At 40.1% G+C, this 20,712-nt stretch overlaps 1 protein-coding gene across 1 annotated transcript in view; it reads right to left on the minus strand.

The window, feature by feature from the left end:
- Window positions 1–404: 404 nt before the first annotated feature.
- Window positions 405–20,712, minus strand: part of NOX3 (NADPH oxidase 3) — a 61,565-nt gene continuing 41,257 nt past the window's right edge. The window contains exons 11-14 of the mRNA XM_030929425.1: window positions 17,343–17,489; window positions 13,234–13,358; window positions 2,156–2,309; window positions 405–607 (exon numbers count right to left, since the gene is read on the minus strand). Of these exons, the coding sequence (XP_030785285.1) occupies window positions 2,183–2,309; window positions 13,234–13,358; window positions 17,343–17,489 (399 nt within the window). The 3' untranslated portion in view covers window positions 405–607; window positions 2,156–2,182. The remainder of the gene's footprint in view (window positions 608–2,155; window positions 2,310–13,233; window positions 13,359–17,342; window positions 17,490–20,712) is intronic.

Consider the following 20,712-nt stretch of genomic DNA (forward strand, 5'->3'; position numbering starts at 1 on the left):
AGGTAAAGATTAGATTTGACTATAGAAATTTCTGGTTACAAAGGCTGAATTAAACTCAAATGGGGAAATAATCACACAGAAAGATTGGTTCTATTCAAATTAGGAGAGTTTGAATTATATGCATCAAGTAATACCTCAAGTTACTGAGAAATTCCAATGCAGAGATAGTAGAAATAATTTTTTTAGACATGAATGGAATATTCCTAACTTATAAAATCAATATTAATATCATAGAAAGCATCAGGTCAACATAAAAATCTGAGGATAAAGTAAAAGAAGTGATCAATTTATAATTTAGAAATACTTAGAAGAGCTTAAGAGGCTGCCTTTGTCAAAACACATCATGCCAGATCAATTTAATTCTCTTTTATGGCAGAATGACAGTCCACAAAGATAAGAAGCCTTTGAGAAACATAATATATTTTAATTTCAGTAAAAGTTTTTGTGCTGTTGTATATGACATGTTATTTATAAGCTAAGTATGGTATGGTGTACTGTTTGCAGTAGTTAATTATTGTTCACCAGTTCCCAACTGGGAGCTCATATCAACAGGCCGTCACAGGAATTCCTGGTGGAGTTCTTTGGAGTCAATAACTTAATTGAAAACCTAAACAAAAGATTTGAGATATTATCAGTGAAATATGTAGATATTACAAGCTACATACCTGTATTAGTGTCTGGGGCTAAACTTCAAAACAATCTTGAAATATTAGAAAAATTCTAAAAAATTAATCAATATTAGTAGCAAGAATTATAAGATGTGAGGAATACTTTGTGAACATCTTGGGAGTAAAATAGCTGCATAGTATAGAAAGACTGGCACAATGGGAATTAAAGAAACAATTTCAGTTATTTTGTGGGGCAGAAGTTGAGTAGGAGTGTAAGTGTTAAGAAGACCACAGACCAAAATGTGGTAGAATAAAAAGTATTTGTTAAAAGAGAAAGAAATATGAAAGGAAGAAGGAAAGGAAGGAAGGCAGAAAGAAGGAAGAAAAGAAAACATAGAATTTATTTGTAAATATATGGCATATAAGCTCTGAGAAAGTCCCTCTTCTGCTCAATACTAGTCATGCTTCTCAATGCATTTTAAAAGGATATGAAGAAATGGAAGTGAATTTGAATAAGAGCAACAAGGTGAAGGAAGGGCTTGATATATATCCTAGGCCAAAAGGTTAAGAATTTAGTATTGTTTGGACCAGAAAAGGCATAGGAAAGCGATGATTTGATTATCATTTTCAAGTATTAAAGGACTTTTATGAAAGATAACCTCCGTTGGTGATTTCTGTGGTCTACAGAGGATGAACAAAAGCACAAAAGGAGCTTAAGTTTAAAGCAGAAAAGATCAGGTTTGGATATAAGTTGGTTGTCTCTGCCATCAGGGAAATGAAAATTTGAAATGATTTCTAAAGGAAACTTCAAGCCAAGCAGCAGCATAAGTCTCCATGTTGGATGTAACGTTGGGCATGGAAACAAGTTTGGGAAAGACAGCCTATGCCAGGGGTCAGCAAGCTCTGGCCCACAGGCCAAATCCAGCCCACCCCCTGACTATGTGGATGGTCAAAAAGTGACTTTTACAATTTGTAAAAATTTCATGATACAGGCCGGGCACGGTGGCTCAAGCCTGTAATCCCAGCACTTTGGGAGGCCGAGACGGGCGGATCACGAGGTCAGGAGATCGAGACCATCCTGGCTAACACGGTGAAACCCCGTCTCTACTAAAAAAAAAAATACAAAAATCTAGCTGGGCAAGGTGGCGGGCGCCTGTAGTCCCAGCTACTCTGGAGGCTGAGGCAGGAGAATGGCGTAAACCCAGGAGGCGGAGCTTGCAGTGAGCTGAGATCTGGCCACTGCACTCCAGCCCGGGCGACAGAGCAAGACTCCGTCTCAAAAAAAAAAAAAAAAAAAAAAAAAAAAATTCATGATACAAGAAAATTATATGAAATGTGACTTCAGTGTCCATCAGTAAAATATTTTTGGAACACAACTATACCCATTCATTGACATTATTGTTTGTGGCAATGTTGGCACTTTACAATGGCAGAGTTCAGGAGTTGAGAGTGGGACCATACAGTCCACAGAGCCTCAAATGATTACTATTTGGCCTCTTGTGGGAAGAATTACCCAATCCCTGACCTATATGATTGCAGCCACTTACACAATGCCTGATCTTGACCTCCAAAGTCTAGAAGATCTCCTTGTTGTAATAGAAATGAACACCTCTGGGGTCAGCTGATGAATACAAGCGGCACATCTTTTGAAGGGTCTTTGAGAGAGCTTTAGGTCCACAGAAGAACACGCCAATGCTGCTGCTGCAGTAGGGGTAAGAAAAGGAAAGAAAATGTCACCTGGAGGCAAGGCCAGCCAGAAGCCAAGACAATAAGATTAGTGAAGTGGTTGTGACTGTGAGGTTACTTATTTATTTTTCTCCCTCCATGTCCTTTTTTCTTAGTTTTTTTTTTTCTACCTACTTTCAGCACCATGCTGAGGTAGCACGGTTCTGAAAGCTTCTCCCAGGTTCTCAGTATCCTCCCCTGAACTAATCAGGGAGGTGGAGCCGAGAAGACTGAGGCATGAAAGCGGCCATGAGACTGTTGAGGGGTTTTGATACAGAGGGATTTTGATAGACTAGGCTTTTTGGCCAGGTGACCTTGATTCATGTCTTCTTGGATACGTGACCAGATGTAAACTTCCTGAGAACATAAACTTGATCTGTTTTATTCTAGCACCTGGAACAGTGCATACAGTGGACAATCAACACACATTAGCTGAATGAGTGGCTAAATGGCTTTGCTGAGTAGTATCTGCGTGGTCTTGGGCAAGTCACTATACCTCAGTTTCTGCATCTGTAAAAGATGATAAGGACTACTTTGTATGTTTTATCAAAAGCAAGACGAGATAATACATTCAAAAGGGTTTTAAAAAGGTTAGTTATTACTAATATCCTGTTCAGCCCTGCCTTTTTATAGATAATAAAATTTATGCTACAGTAATAGCAATTTAATTAATTTCTCCTGTTGGAATTATTTTAATTTTCAAAGAAGTCCAGAAGGGAGAGCTGGAAAAGAAAAAGACATTGCTGATAACACAGTCACCCAAACATTGTCATCTCTAATCTTGACATTGCTGATAAGACAGTCACCCAAACACTGTCATCTCTAATCTTGACATTGCTGATAAGACAGTCACGCAAACACTGTCATCTCTAATCTTGATATTGCTGATAATACAGTCACCCAAACACTGTCATCTCTAATCTTGACATTGCTGATAAGACAGTCACCCAAACATTGTTGTCTCTAATCTTGACATTGCTGATAACAGTCACCCAAATATTGTTGTCTCTAATCTTGACATTGCTGATAAGACAGTCACCCAAACATTGTCATCTCTAATCTTGACATTGCTGAAAGAATACAGTCACCCAAACACTGTCATCTCTAATCTTGACATTGCTGATAAGACAGTCACCCAAACACTGTCATCTCTAATCTTGACATTGCTGATAATACAGTCACCCAAACACTGTCATCTCTAATCTTGACATTGCTGATAAGACAGTCACGCAAACACTGTCATCTCTAATCTTGACATTGCTGATAAGACAGTCACCCAAACATTGTTGTCTCTAATCTTGACATTGCTGATAACAGTCACCCAAACATTGTCATCTCTAATCTTGACATTGCTGAGAATACAGTCACCCAAACACTGTCATCTCTAATCTTGACATTGCTGATAATACAGTCACCCAAACATTGTCATCTCTAATCTTGACATTGCTGATAAGACAGTCACACAAACACTGTCATCTCTAATCTTGACATTGCTGATAAGACAGTCATGCAAACACTGTCATCTCTAATCTTGACATTGCTGATAATACAGTTACCCAAACATTGTCATCTCTAATCTTAACATTGCTGATAAGACAGTCACCCAAATATTGTCGTATCTAATCGTGACATTGCTGAGAATACAGTCACCCAAACACTGTCATCTCTAATTGTGACATTGCTGATAATACAATCACCCAAACATTGTTGCCCCTAATCTTGACATTTCAGAAAACTGTGTCAAAGAGATACTTCCTGCATATATTGACTATCCCAGAGCTGCTCAAATGCCTTGCGACTTAGTTTATGTGTAAACACCACATCCATGCAGGGGTGCAAAGTTGTTTTTGGAAGCTGGGGTGCATCAGTCTCTAGAGATTTTCAGAGACTGTGTCTTTTTTCTCTTGTGTTGAATATTACTATTCTTTGTAGCATTTTTTCCAACCTCTAGCATAAGCTGAATTGTTTACTCTAGTGTAGATCAAAACTTCTCAAGCTTTGCTGTGCATAAAATCATCTAGGCAGATTGTTAAAATGTAGATTCCTAGGCTTGAAGTCAAGGAATGCATGTTTAGTAAGGATCTCGGGTGATGTTGAGGCAGATCGCCCTGTGAGTCACACTTTGAGAAATGCTGTCATCAAGACATTCTTTGGGCTTCAGGACCAGCTCACTATACCATCTCTGTTTCTTCAGACATGGATCTTGCTGAAAACTGTCTATGTAGCCTATTTTTTCTTAGCTTATATGTTAACATGGTTCTCTACCATGTGTCATAGCCACATTTTAATTGTGTGTTCCAGGACCATCACATCCACAGTAGAAATTGATGGTTCCACTGCATTTCAAACTCCAGCTTCAAAGGAATTTATCAATGGCTTAATTTACAAATGACAATATGTTTAAAATGTAACAGTACTGCTTTCAAAGGAACCATTCCCATGGCTAAATTTGAGAAAGTAATTTTTCAGAAAATATTTCCCACGGAAAAGTATGAGTTTATGGCTTAATGAAGAGATTTTGAGGTGTTTATGGAAATAAAAGGCAATGGTTAAGAGTGCTCTTGGCTCCACCACTTTGTTGCTGGGTAACTTTGGGCATGTTAATTACCTTCAGAAAGCCCCCAGTTTCTCATCTATAAAATGGGGAGAATTATAGAATCTAGCTCCTAGAATCTCTGTGAGGATTAAGCAAGACATTGCAGGTATGGCCGCTGGTCCTGTGCCTGGCACACGGTGTGCTCTCAGGAACTGCTAGCTTCCTAATGTTTTTTCCCATGTGATGACTATTGGTGTCTGCCTGTTCCGTGAAGCTGAACAGAAGATGTGGTGCGGGGTGTTAACACAGAGGTGAGTATGTGGACTTACTGAGATCAGCACTAGATTTTTGAGCTCTGGACTGAAACATTTTGAATGGTAGATGGGTCAGGTGAGACCCTTCCCAGTGAGGAGTCACAGCTTTGCTTTGTGTCTGATGCCCAGAGGTATCCTTGCATCTATTTTCAAAGATGCTGTTATGGGTGGTGATATTTTTCCATTAGTGTAGATGTCACCAAAGAGATTGCCCACTGGCCCACTCCAACAGGCTAAGACTGCCCTTTCGTTTGCAGCGACAGTAACTGCAAACCTGATGGTGCCCTTTGATGCTCTGCCTTTAAGACTCCATTTCAAAGGATTCTGATTGCTGCTGCCCGGTGTTCTACTGGTGTCCTCAGCAGTTCACAGCTCCCCTGCCTCTTTTGAAGTTGTGGCTATCACACTGCACAGCTAAGTCCATACTTTACTCAGGGGCCATAACCGCCATGGTGATGTAATCACCAAAAAGTTTCACAAAGGCTGTTGATTATCTACTTTCTGCTAAGGTGGAAAGGTCAGCCCTTCACTGGCTCTCTGTGAATCACTGTTCCCACATACAGCATTCTTCTGCTTGCCTGGCTTACTCTTCTCGGCATTTATGACTCCAAGTATGGAGAATTTCTTGTCACAAATGCATACTGCGAATCACAGGGCAGAGAATCCACGCAAAGTAGTTAAGGGACAGATGTGGCAGCTTCCCTTTTTTTTTCTTTTATGAGGCAACGGACAAGTGCAACCCTAATGGGGTTGGTAAAGAAAAAATTCTTCTATAAATTTAATTACCCAGAATCACTTGGAATTAAAAAGAGATTCTCTCCAAAAGAAGTATAAACACACAAGGTGCTATTCTTCAGTTTACAGTCTGCATGAGCTTGCACACGCATGGGGGAGCTGGGTCAGGGACAACGTTAACGGCATTGATCAGTCTGGGCTGCTGACTTTGATGATAAAAGGACAAATTTTACACAAGCTGCAAAGATGGCTAACATTCACAGTATTATTTTTAGCTCCGATAAACAATAAAGAAAATTCTCCTTTCCCTCTCTATGTCTGCGAAATAACTGTTGTGCTCTTCTCTGTGGGGTTGGTGCATTTTTCAAAAACAGTTCAGTGATGCCATGCATGAAAGGCATCCAAAATATCACCCACCAGGAGATTTCAGCCCCGCCAGATAAATGGGCTTGTGGGTGCGCCCAGGAGTAATCCTACCACCTTGCTGAATTCACAGGTTCTGCTGCCGTGAGCCCTTCTCTCCTTAAATTGTATGTTTGTTTTTATGTGTTGGCTTTTATGCTTGGTAAGTTATAACCCTGTAGGGGCAGACCCTAAACCCCATTTTAAAAAAATCAAATTACTTTATACCCTGAGTGCATTCTGCAAATAAAATCAATAAACAGAAGCTTCCCGTGGATTTATGGAGGCTTAGAAAGAAGATGAGAGCGACAAACTCTGTATCCGACAATGGACACAACTTCTGGTTAATCCTTTCTAGTGAGTGTTTTTCATTAGAAATGCCTCCAAATGATTCATCACATAATTATATTTTGTACAACACCTTCTTTTTTCAGAACCACAGATGATAATTGTGCTGGCCAGCTTTTTTTTTTTTTTTTTTTAACCTATCTCCCAGTTAATTTGTAGCAGCCTACGACATTACTTTTCTCTGTGTCCTAATTACTCAGTTGCTCATGAGTTGCTGCAGATGTCCCTAACCAGGCTCACTGTGGTGATTCTCCTCCTGCCCACGCTCCACAGGCTCTGTTTTCTTTGGCAGCCAGAACTGTGCTGTTCGGACTCTTGTCCCAGCTCCCTCATTGGTCTCATGGTGCTGCCACTTGCACATACTGGCCATTTTGCTGGGCTGTGAGGTGCATAGATAAAGTTGCTTGTAACTGTAAGACCTTGAGAAGCTTATGGTCAAATGGGGAAGAAAAATGAAAGCAGCTGACTTGTAGCATCCGATTCCAGGGAATGGTAGAGCCATTTTGCCAACCCTCCCCCACCCCATAAAACACTAACATATACATGCCTTCGTGCATAAGTAACCAAATATTTTGCCAAACTAATAATTTGATAGATAGGTAGTACCATCGAAGAAGCTTTGCAGCATAATGATAAATCCACCCTGTACTCACCCATCTCTCCAATTCCCCCTACCACAAATGGAGTAATTTCAGCAATTTTCATTGAGTCTTCACTTGGCTCTAACCAGAGAGATTGATGCCCTCTCGTGGGAAGGAACTATGGGAATATGCTGACAATTTCCTCATCATAAGTTTATGGTGTCTTTATTTTTCCCATGAAGCTATAATTTATCATGTGTTGTATTTCCATTTAAGTGTATTTCTTTGAGTATTCTGAACATTTTAGTCATATAATGAATGTTTAGGATATCCTGTTAGATAAAGGTCCCTGTATGCTATAATCAGAATGCTAATTTGTCAAAAATATCATTTTAAAACATTTTGCACATATGCACATACAAATGAGAATTGAAGGGTGCGTACACAAGCAAATGTGGATCCAGATGGACACATTTACTCAATTTAGTATAAAGGTATTTTCACGTTTCTGAAAACAATGGGTGGTCTAAAATACATTCTTGCAATATGGATTAGAAGCCCCCAATCATATGGTAAGTTGACACCTTTCTTCATCGTTAGGTTGGGTTAAACTGTTCTAACAAATGGTAGTACTCTTCTATTTTTTGTTTTTTTCTTCAGAGTTAAAAGAAACACTTCTACTGAAGTTACAAAAAAAAAAAAAAAAAAAAATGACCAAACCTTTAAAGTTTTTATGGTAACTAATTACATCAAATTTACACCTAAAAGGCCTGGTGAAGTTACTAGCAGATAAGTCGAAAGTAGAAAACTATAAATATTATCTGAAGTGTAAGATTGAAGATTTAAGGCCTATGGAAAATCATTTTATTCAATTAATTTAAAACAACTGATCTACAAATTCAGAAAGCTAAGTATCTGTACAATGTGTGTTTGTCAAAAAAGTAACTAGATGTGACAAGGGTATTTTTATTTTCATTCTGTCTACCTTCTTGGAAGTATTTTCCTGATTTTCTGAACATTTACCTAAAGCTTGGGAACGTATTGACAATGTTTACAAAAAATGCAATACAGTTTCCATTTTTGAAAAAGATACCTTTCTCTAGTAAGACACAGATGTCAATGTATATAATTAGCCTACTATATTTCAATTGGGAGAATAATTTTTAATGTTTTTGTTTTGTAGTACTTTTCTGTGCTTTGTCTAACTGAAATAAGATACAATTTTCACATATGTGAATTTGAATATATTAATAAAAGGCTTATAATGCATCCACTTAATGTTTGTTGATTGTCTTTCAAAACTATACTTGTGTTTTTGTAATATAGCTAATATAGTTACCAAAATTAATTACAAATAAAAACAATAGAACACACTTTTCTGTTTTCTACTGTCAGTCTTTGATCTATTTTTAATTTTTCTTCTCTCTTCCTTATTTGTATTCATTTTGATGCCCATCAATTTGTTTCTCTAGTACTGTTATTTTTGCAATTTTCTGGTTCCTTTATAGCTTGTACTACTCTCTTTGATCTGCTTCCCTTCAAGCTTTATTTTTGGTGCTGTTTTTCATGTTCTATAAAAAATCTTTTTGCCCCTCTTCACTTTATTCTTTTGATTTAACTCCTTCTTAGAACAAGAACAAACTCCAGCTTTGAGTGAACAGGTAAATAGTTTTGAAAGAGTGAGTCCAGAGAATCCTCGGCTTCGCGCTGATGAATAGAAATGGTTGAGAGCCTACTTCAAAGGCCCTCAAGAACAAAGAACCCTTTCTGAGGCCACTAACAAATCCACCAATGTCTTCTGACCCATCTTTGCCAAAAGATATGAGCTAACGACAGGACAGAACTGTCTTGTAAGAGTAGCCAAGCAGGCTTGGGAACAAACATATCCTTGACATAATAAGGGGAAAACATACTGTTTATCTCTTTAATAACCATCCTGAGGAAAATTAATGTTACTTTGTCCTTTGTGCAGAACAGTAATTGGATTGTGTGTTTCATTTATATCTGGACAAAGGCCAGGATATTGAAATACTTCTCAATATTAGATTTTCTTGTTTAAAAATTAGATTTTATTGGCATTCTCTTTCCGAGATTTCTTCATTAAAAGCTTCATTAAACATAAATCTCCTTTTACACAGCAGAAAACAAAATTATTTTAAGGAGGTCATTTTAAAAGTCTTTTGAAAGGGTGGTGCTAAGCTTTTGACTAAAGGCTTGTCTTTTCCCAGGGATCTGGCATTCCAGGGATAAAATGATTGACTTTGCCTTCATGTGTCTAAGATTAATGACATAGATGTTTGAAGCTATATAACAAGTTACCATGTTCTAGAGTCTAAGGCTATTACAAATATGATATCAAAAAATTTGGGACTAGGAAGTATGCTGTAGAGGTTTGATTCAGTGATTCCAAACCTTGGGGGCCTCGTCTACTCTGGAAGAGATGAAGTCATCCATCAAGGAGAGAGAGTTTGCATAGCTACTGTGCTGCAAAATATAGCTGAGCATTAAGTACGTTTCTGCACTTAACTTTGATTATAGCTTCTAGAAAGGTACTAGCAACAGGGAAAGTGATGGTAATGTAGTTTTTCTACCTTAAAACTGATTACTCTTTACTCCCTGCAAAAAATTGGACAGGCCCACTTCTCAGCACTGAGTAACGTAATTTTCTGGGCAGAGTTTGTGCAAGCCCAGTTTTATCCTTTGTCTCTTGATGCTCCGTGTTCCTGGCTCATGCCTTTTGGAGGGAAGAGAGATAATTAAATAGTTTGGTTTTAAAGGCCTTCCCCACTGGACTGCAAGCTTTGTGTGTAAAAATAAATAAATACATAAATAAACGCCATGTGAGATGTCAAAAAGGGACAATCCTAATAAAGACTGAGACTATCTAGAAGAACTTAAAACCAAGATATAGATGTCCATGTCAAAGCCTGTGAAGTGAGAACATTTATTCCATGATGACTGAAAACCGAATGTAAAACATTTATCAATGAATATATATATATTTTTTCCCTAACAGAGAAAATAGCAACAAAAAAACCCTGAGTTTTCTCATATCAGCGTGTAATATTTTGTTAGTTTCTACCTATAATCTTTTCAAGGAAATGGCAGATGAAATGATCTCATCTCTGCTCTGGGTGGGTGTGAGGTGGGGGTGGTGATTTAGACTCAGAAGCGCTGGGGGCCCAGGAGCCAGGGTTGGGTGTGGAGCAGGAGCTCAGAGGAACGGGATTCTGTGGCTGCAGAAGCCAGGATGGGTTGGAAGCACGCATTTGGAGAGAAGGTAGAACCAGAACTGGATTCTAGGCCATATGTCACCTGAGGTCAGGGCAAGAAGCAAAATGGAGAAAGGAGGTATCAGGAAGTGGCACCTGGAAAAGTCTCCAAGGCCACTGCCACAGCTTATGGAGCATCAGAATGAGCTCCACGGGGCAAGAGGAAGATTGCAAGGTTGCGCAGCTGGTCCACTCACTCCCTCCCCAACTGTATGCTTGAAGTCATGCTTTTCTTGGGGTCTCCTGCTGGAAAGCCTGTACTCTTGGGCTCAATGCGAGTCAGGAGTAATCACCACAAGCAGGCCTTCAAACCTTCTCTTCCCTGGGTGTAAACACTCCTGCTTCTCTGCAGGTTGCTGGGTGCAGGGTGCAGAGAGGTCTGGCAGGGGCCTCACGGAGCACAGGGCAGTTGAGGTCTGAGTGACTTCACAGGGAATAAGGTGACTGGAATCAGATGGTTATGAATCTTGGATGGCTACCTGATCACTCCTTCCACATCTCCCTCCTCGTTAACATCCTTCAAATAGCTGGTCCAGGGAGTCTAACAAATTCCATGACAACCGATAAAAAAGAAAATGGCATCTTTCTGGCAAAGAGAGAGTGTGAAAAAAATGTAAAAAAGGAGCAGCCAAAAATCACCAAAAGATAAATAATATTCACCAGAGAAGTACTCTGTGAAGCAGAACAAATACGAAGGAAGTACCAAGAGTTTAATGAAGCATGCTGTCTCTGCAGGAAGCCCACGAGGCAGAAATGCAAGGACTGAGGCTTTAAAGGATGCAAGACAATGGAAAAATCGCTGGGGATACGGAAGCACTCAGAGGAACCCTGGTGGGCTTTAATGTATTCTTACTGGTGCAATACAGAGAAAGTGGATGGAAAGAAGGTCAGTGTATAGAAGACCCAAGGGGCATGATTATTAAGGCAGATATGAGTGTCACGTATTAAACTCTGTGACCTGTCAATAGTCTATTTCCTGACCCTCCAACAGTGCAGTTCTTGGAACTCTTGTCCATCTGTATCTGCCCGTCTGGTCATCTTATCCAGTTTCATGGCTCCAAACAGTCCATGTGCTCACACCTCTGGCTGAACTTCTCCCCTGAACGTTTGCTTCTTATATTCATCTGCCCACTCCATAACTCCACATGGATGTATGACAGGCATCATAAGGTAAACATGTCAAAAACTGAACTCCTGATACCCCATATCTGCCAACCAGCTGCTCCTCTTAATGTCATCGCTAAATGGTAAGTGGGGACTCCATTCTATTGAATAGCTTGAGTCATACCTCACATCCCATCCATAGTCAGTTCAGCTCAACCTGCAAAAAACTCCAGAATCTAACAATTTCTCATGACCTCCTCTGCAGCTCCCTAATCCAAACCACCACACTGCTGATCCTCTCTGGCCTCTCCACCTCTGTCCCAGGCACCTCACATTCCCTTCTCTTGCAGCGTGATCCCATGCCACTCTACTGCTCAAACCTGTAAGTGCCTTCCCCTCTGTGAATAAAATCCAAAGTCTTACGATGACTCGCAACTGTCTCTGTGACTTCTCCTACAGTCTGGCTCTTGCTGCTCTCCCTCTCACGTCCTCTGTTCCAGGATCATGCCAGGAATGATGTCTCCTGCCTCAGGGTCTTGGCACATGCTCCAGTTGCCCCCATGGCACACTCCTTCACTGCCTTCAGATCTTTCCTCAAATATGGAAACTGTTCTTTAATGAAGACTATATTATGACATGCTGACTTTTAAGAGCCATAGACAATGAAGGTTCAAAGCAAACACTGACTTAGGAGACATCACAACAATGATAACTGTTTGCATTAGTGCTCCATACTACAAGTATATTTACATTATGAAAACAACACTGTGAATGGATGTTATCATTCATATTTTTCAATGGGGTGCAAAAGCTCAAATAAGCTGCCTCGTCCAAGGTCACACAGCCAGTAACTTCTAGAACCAGGAAGTGCAGGCTTCACTTCAGTTTTGTGACCCCAGAACAAGTACTCTTGCTTCTCTATATTGAAATTCGTTATATAATGATAATAATAATAACAGTAATAATGGAAATGATAATAGCAGTGATAGCAGCTAGTGCTTCTTGTGTACTCCATACAAAGCACTGTTTTAAGCCTCTTACATGCATTCATTAATTTTATCCTTGCAGACTCTTAGGAGGAAAGCACTATTATTATCTGCAGTTTGCAGAGGCGGAGACGGAGTCAGTACCAGGGTAGGTAACCTGTCCAAGGTCAACCAGTGGTAAAGGCAGAGCCAGGATTTACAGCCAGATGCTGGGTCCTTAACCACCACCCGAAATCCCTGCTTTGTCTTCTAACATTTTCTCTTTTGCTAGACATGCTAGATAGTGTACAGTTGGACAGGAGTGAATTCTCCAGTTGGGTAATTAGAGATCAACTGTATCCACCAAAGATGTCTTGAAAGCATATGCAGTTGAAGAAATACCATCTTTAAATTGAGGTTAAATGTGAAAAATTGCAACATAATCAATAACTGTCAGAGGTTGTAAAAGCCAGTTCAGCAGAGGCTTGTGGCCCCTGAAATATACCATTGACCACCTTTTCTAAGGTAGATGTTTTGTCTCTAATGGAGATGCACAGTCCTGCAGATTAACTTTTCACTCCAGCAACCTTTGCATTTCTCCAGAGAAGAGCCCAGCAGGGAGAGGAGCAAGATCTTGCCTCACCTGGGGTGACTGTAGGCAATCTGCTTGAACTCATTGTTCCAGTTGGGTCTCCCATAGAAGGTCTTCTGTTTTAAGCCTGTGATCACATCAGTATTTTCATCCCAATGTAAAGCTATGTGAACAGCCTAAAGTAAATTTGTGGCATTAGATGACATTTAGAAAAAAAAATAAGCCTTCTATCAATAAAGAATAATCATGTTCATTTGTAGATTTAATTAAAATATGTGTACAGGGCTGGCAATGCTTATCACTATTTGCAGATGTCACCAATGCTGTACTTTAGGGCAAGCATCATATCTCATTTAAGTCTGAATCAGGCCTCGTCGGAACTAAGTGCCTCTTTATACATAGTAGGTGTGCAATAACGTTAACCTAGAAAGAATATTTTCCTTTAAAAGGATGAAAGTAATATAGTAAATGTGGTTAAGAAAAAGCAAGCGCTAAATGACTTCCTTCTTTTCCTGCCAAACTTTTCAACAATTCATCTCTATCTGCTATCCCCTTTCACTTAACATTGGCTCCTGGGGAGTTGAGAAGGGCATTGCCAGATTACAGTGCTATGAAATGTCTGGGAAGAAACTGCATCTTACAATCAGACCTGCCTAGTGCGTTGAAACAGTGTGATGTATATGGTCCGGTTTCAAGTGCCGGGAGGCCGTGGAGCCCGGCAGGCAGAACATGGTGGCCAGAGCCTAGCAGGCGGCTTGGCTAGAGCTCTGTGCCTAATCATTTGCCTTGGAATTAAGTGACTCCATCCAGGCATCATGTAGCTAGTGGTCAATAAGTGAGAGCCCACAGCGTAATCTCTTGTGATCATTTTTTTGTTTGTTTGTTTTTGTTTGTTTGTATGTTTTTGGTTTTTTTTTTGAGACAGTCTTGCTTTGTCACCCAGTCTGCAGTGCAGTGGCGCGATCTCGGCTCACTGCAACCTCCGCCTCCTGAGTTCAAGCAATTCTCCTGCCTCAGCCTCCCAAGCATCTGGGACTACAGGTGCATGCCACCACACCTGGCTAATTTTCTTATTTTTTATTTTTTATTTTTAGTGGAGACGGGGTTTCACTGTGTTAGCCAAAATCGTCTCAATCTCCTGACCTCGTGATCCACCCGCCTTGGCGTCCCAAAGTGCTGGGTTTACAGGTGTGAGCCACCACACCTGGTCATGATCATGTTTTAAGTTGCTGTCATTTATTTTAGCACCTTCTGTGTTCTGGTAGCTACCTTGCTTCTCACCTCCTAGGATCTGTGTCACCAGTGCTCATCCCTTAGACCCCTATGTGGTGCTCTATTCGTCTTCACCCTCTGACTCATCCTGACCCTGACCAGTTTGGGTAACAACCCTGCTGGGTGCAACTCATGCCCCAGGTCCCCACTGCAAGCCTGACTTTCCTGGCTGACTTTCTCTCCAGTCTAAAAAAGTAGTTGTATCTAGGGAGGTTCAGCTGAAAATAATGGAAGTGTCCCAACAGGTCAGGAGACAATGGCAGGTTGATCTCAGAAATCCAGGCCAATTATATATAAAAGAAACCTGAATTCATATGTTCATCACAGCAGTATTCACAATAGCAAAATCATGGAACTAACCTAAGTGTCCATCAACAGTTGCCTGGACAAAGAAAATGTGTTATATACGTACTATGGAATACTATGCAGCCATAAAAAGAATGAAATCATGTTCTTTGCAGCAACATGGATGGAGCTGGAGGCCATTATTCTAAGTGAACTAACTCAGAAACAAAAAAACCAAATACTCGGTGTTCTCAGTTATTAGCAGCAGCTAATCAATGGGCACACATGGACATAAAGATGAGGATAACAGGCACTGGGGGCTCCAAAAAGGGGGGATGGTGAGAAGGGAGTGAGTTTTGACAAAGAATCTACTGGGTACGATGTCCACTATTTGGGTAATGGGTACACTAAAAGCCCAAACCCCACCAGTATGTGTTATACCCATCTCACAAATGGGCACACACACCCTCTGAATCGAAAATATAAAGATAAAAAGAAATCCAGGTTGTAGAAAGTTGTGAGCAGGCAAGTCTGACCCCAGATGGCAGGGCTACTGCTGGAAAAGAGTTGGACTATAGGACTCTGTGCAAAAAGAGGTGGGGAACAGTGGCGAGGGTGTTAAGTGATATGTCAGGTGCGGGAAGAGAACCAGCAAAGCCATGGGTGTGTGAGCATGCACAGTGTGATGGGTGAACACGCATCCTTTGGTGGCTCTGGTGCCAGAGAAAACTGATGGGAGTGGGACACAACTAGTGAGTCGGAGTCAGGCTGGGAAGGGCCTTAAAGTCCCTGCTGAGAAGTTTGGGCACCATTTCACACACAAAAAGGGCCTTCCCTACTTACGCTTGTGGTACCGCCAATCACTGATGTTCAAACATTTGGAATGATATTTGTCCCATATTTCTCAGCCCAGTGTTCAATTAATCTCCAAACTCTGTTGATTTGCCCTTCATAATACCTCTTCCATCTGTCCCTTCTGTTCTTGTCATTTTGCCACTTTGAGGTTGTTGAATTCAGTTTAACAATTGGGTATTTCTAAAACAGCCTCTTCATTCTTTCCCGACAGAATGCACCAATTATTTTTCCTTTAAATGTTGAAATTAGTGATTTTTCTGCCTGAAATTTGGGAGTCGAAATAATTTTCAACATGTCATGGCAAAAATGTAAGACATCTATTTTAATTTACTCGTGTTTAGAAAAAAAATGTGTATTTTATAGCATATTCTTGGAAGTAGTAGAGATGGGAGGGGGCAGGATTGTGTTGTCGCCAAATCAACTTCAGTTCTCGGTTATGAGAACCTCAGTCCCATGGCTCCCAGTTGGCAGGGAATACCTAGGTGCACACTGGGATCAGTGCACCTTAGAAGTAGAAGAGCAGGCGCAGTACGTGAAAGCAGAAGACAGAAGCTGTCTCTACTTCACCAAACCGTTCATCAGTCAAAAATCCCACTTGAATAAGGAAAGTGTTTGTTTGGAAAACATAATTAACACTATATAATTCATTAAGATGTTTCAAGCCTAGTTCCCAAGAAACCTACATTTTAAATTATCCCAAAGGATTAAATATTTAAGAAGGACTGCAAATAAGACCATAAAAATTCATTAAGCTACTGAATTTCTAGCAGAGTCTTATTCATTTGCAGATGTACAGAGTCAAATTACAGTGATGTTCCTTAGGGCCAGTGTGTGTGTGTGTGTGTGTGTGTGTGTGTGTGTGTGTGTGTGTGTGTGTGATGTACATACACAGAGCATTCACTTGTAAATGCAGTGATTAATGCCAATCTCCCAGGCTCAAATACACTTTCCTTAAAAGTACATATCAATAATAGCTGCTGATTAGAATATATATTGTGTAACCTAGTAATCACTTCATTGTTAATTCCCATATTTGAGGAGTTAAAATGAATTACAATGTAATAGTTATCATTCAAGAGTATCAACATTGAAATACTATCATAGTCAATATTTTGGTATACATTATTTTTGGTAAATTCAATCTTAATGTTTCATTAATACAATATACTGCAGAACACCTGCCAAAACAAAAGATCATCTTGATCTTAGGTAAATAAACATGTATGCACACAATTTCTAGGAACACCTTAAGAGAACAAACTCTGGACAAATTATGTATTCATAATAATTATTTTCTACAGACGCTCACATACTTTACAATACAAAATGTTGAATGTAAACACCTAGGAATCTTTTTTGCTTAACTCTGAACAGCTCAAGGCACAGAATTAGAACCAGTCAGGAACTCAACAAGATGATGCAGCCAATCAGTACTATTCATTTGATGTCACTTTTAAAGGGACAAATGCAAATTTATTTGGGATTTCCAACCTCTGGATTGTCTTCCATTGTCTGACCCTTTCTATTCCTCAGCAAATTAACTGTAGCTTCTTTTTTTGGTTCTTTGATTGTTACAACTTGAATCACTCTTGCTAATCTGATTTTATTTCACTCTCCTTTCCTTTTTAAGAACTTAAAAATAATTATGTCATCCTATCAGAGTGCTACATAGCTCATTATTGAAATTGTTCCTCATTGCTATTAGATGAGTTAAGCAATATTGCTTATTCTCAGAGTCTTATCAGTACCTGATTTTCATCCCAGCCAGTAAGAAATATATGATAACTCAAAAAGTGAGTTTTCCCCTGCTCACTCATCCGTGTTTCCAGTGAGAGTAAGAGATCAGCAAACCACTCAAAAGCTCTTGCATCCCGGCAAATCCAGTAGAAATACACCTGTCAAGAGAGAAGGCAAGTGAACGGATATATCCCTCTTTTCATATGTGCTGATAATCACAGACTGCTTTATCTCCCTCAAATTATTTGAGCCCAAATGGGCACTTCTGCAAAATAACATGCTTTCTTTTTTTTTTTTTTCCTGTCAGTGAACAGTCACACTGTGATTTCTTTTGAAAAAATTCACATTGTGTTTGAAAAAGCCCAGAGTGAATTCAGAGAGTCAGGAGCCTGTGGGCCGTGCCAGTTTCTCTGGATGAGGATCAACTCACCACATTTCTGGCTGTGCTGCTTCTGAACAAGATTAATAATCATAACTAGCTGTGCCTTTCACTGCTCCCAAAGGGGGATAAACCGTTAGACCAACCCCTTCATCTTTACTTATGACCTAAGCTCTGGATTTGAACTTTGTTCTCCAGAGACCCCAAAGGCTTGGGCACTAATCCACTTCACTAGCTACGGCCTCTGGAGAGTGAAGATTATGGTAATTTCAGAATCAAGTCACACAGGCCAGAAATTTCCTCTCAGTGAAACATATCAGTGTCCAAGAAAGCTGGTGGGTGGTGGCTGTGCCTGTGTGTCAACTGCTATAATGAAATTATGTCTAGGAAGAATTATTTTTTTAACTCTCGGTGTTAAGCAAACGACATGTGACAAGAAGTAGTTCAGGTTTGCTAAAATAAAAGCTTAGTTTTTGTGCTTCGAGTTTCAAATAATTGCATCTAGAAGAAACCACAGGAGAGAAATCTATTAATTCTCCCAATTTTTCTCACACTCCCACCCCTTGCTGCCCACACCTCTCTCTCTTGTGCCTTCTCCCCAAAGAGATATCTCTATGGCTTAACAATATCCATGAGGGCTGGTCTTGATTCCAGCTGCTGCCTGGTAAATCCCCACCTGGAAATACCTCATATGGTGCTCAGTGTTCTCTTCTCTCCCTCTCTGCCAGCCAGCTTGTAAGCTCACAATCATATAATCAGAGATATAAATGAGATTTAATTAATATATCAAATTCATGAGACAAAAATCAAAGAGTTTATTTCAAAGCTAAACATCTTTTCTATTTGCTTCATGTTTAGGCAGGACTTTATAATATTAATTATTTGTAAGAGTAAAAGATGCTGAGAATAAGGCCTCTTCTTTCAAGAATTAGGCCTACATATTTGTTGGACAGCTCCTGTTCACAAGGGGACTTAAGATATTAATTTCGGGACAAATAATCCCTCAGTCTCTAAGCACAAAGACCTTCTTTTCTCAGGAAGAGAGAGGGTTGCCCTTCTTTTCCTGACACTGCTTTCTTCCTGGGGATGATTGTTCACAGCCTCTCCAGGCAGAGCTAAGCGGGGATTCCCTTTGGTGACGCCCTCTGAATCCCCATGAGCAAGGGGCTCAGGTTCATCCATTCGTTCACTGATTCAACAAATATGTGTTGAATGCTTCCTACCTGTCCAGACTTTTCTGTGCTCTGGAACTATACAAGTGAACAAGACAGGGCCAAAAAAAAAAAAAAAAAAAAAAAAAAAAAAAAAAAAAAAAAAAAAAAAAAAAAAAAAAAAAATTGATGTCCACTTAGAGTTTGCATCTTAGCAGGAGAAGGAAGATGATAGGTAAGTAGAATATAGGCTATGTCAGATGGTGAGAAGTGCATGCAGAAACCCCAGGTGGACTAGGAAGTGTTGCAATATTAAGTTGAATGGTCAAATGAGGGGTCATTGAGCCCTTTCTTGTTTTTGGCCTCTTGTGTTCACTTTTATAGTTCTAAGGCATAGAACAGTTTGGAGACATAAGAGGCATTCAGTACATATTTGTTTAATCAGTAATGGATGGACATGAACCCTCAATTCGTGGAGATTCATGTCCCCTCTTCATGAGAAGGGGACATTGGAGAAAAGACCTGGAAGAGGCGAGGGAGTCAAATGCTTAGGGGAAGAGCTCTGCAGATGGTGGGAAAGTTGTCCTGAGTGAGACCTTTCCAGGAAGAGCCTGGAGGCCCGTGTGGCTAGAGGCCAGAGAGGGCAGGGAGAGCAAGGAGATGGGTGAGGGGTGGGCTGGGGGAGCCATAGCGTTGTAGGGCTTTGGGGCCATCGTTGACTTTCACTCTGAGGCAGGAAAGCACAGGGAGTTGGCGAGCAGGGGAGTTCCATGGTTCACCGCAGGTGGCAGGATCTCTCTGGCTGCTGTATTGAGAACAGAACCAGGGATTGGAGGGTGAGGGAGGAGGAAAGGAGGCCAGTTAGGGGCGGATTTTATATTCGAGGTTGGTGATGAATTAACAAGGTGCTCACCTACGCACGACCCTCTCCTCCCTGGCCTCGGTAGTCTGTTTCATCTCAGAGTATGGCACTGGGCATAGAGCAAATATCATTGATTTATTTTCTCTCTTTCTCACTTTTTAAGGAACATGCTTAAAACAGATTCATAGATGGATAATAAACCAGAACATTTGCTTTATAAAAAAATCCTCCAATTTCAAATCTAGTCCCAGTCATCCTTTCTTGAAAACTATGCGCATCTTAGCTTCCTCCGTACGTGAAACTTTATCCTTTCAAATAGAAATCCTTCCTTACTTTCTCGTGGCCTAGCTGTGTGTCAGCGTTCTTAGGGTTTATTAAGCCTTTTATACTTTTTGCTTCCTTGTAATGGCTTTGTGTGTTTTTCCCTCCGTAATTGACTCGTAAGTGACACTGGGCCGCTTTGGTGTAAGAGGCTATGGAGGAAAAATGGATAGACTCAGTAGAAGTGTTTCAGGCAGAAAAAGAAAGAAAGGGACTTTGAACAGAAGCAAAAGGTATTTACTTTGACTTTCTTTCATCTTTCTAATGGTGGGGGACTCTCACTGGGAAGGGACATAAGAGTTCCACCTCTGCATTTCGCCCATGAGAAAGGACCTGGTCAATGACAGACCAAGTATTCCAAACAATAGGCTACAACTCTGTGATCTGTGCTTTTCAATGCTCACTCCACCTTAGTCTCCAAAAATAAAACCACCCTGAAATCAGCTACCTGTAGAAAGCATGCCTTTTCAGAATTCCATAGCTGATCTCAGAGACCAAAAATACTTGAGTATACTTTAAAAGATTTTATTAAACAGAAAGTCATTCTCAGTAAAATAACAAAAGTTCTGAACTTTCATAGTAATGAAATTATTATCTTTTTTTACAGGACTCATCCCACACTTTTTTTTTTTTTTTTTTTTTTTTTTTTTTTTTTTTTTGGAGAGGGA

The sequence above is a fragment of the Rhinopithecus roxellana genome, chromosome 4, assembly GCF_007565055.1.
Source record: "Rhinopithecus roxellana isolate Shanxi Qingling chromosome 4, ASM756505v1, whole genome shotgun sequence".
NCBI lineage: Eukaryota > Metazoa > Chordata > Mammalia > Primates > Cercopithecidae > Rhinopithecus > Rhinopithecus roxellana.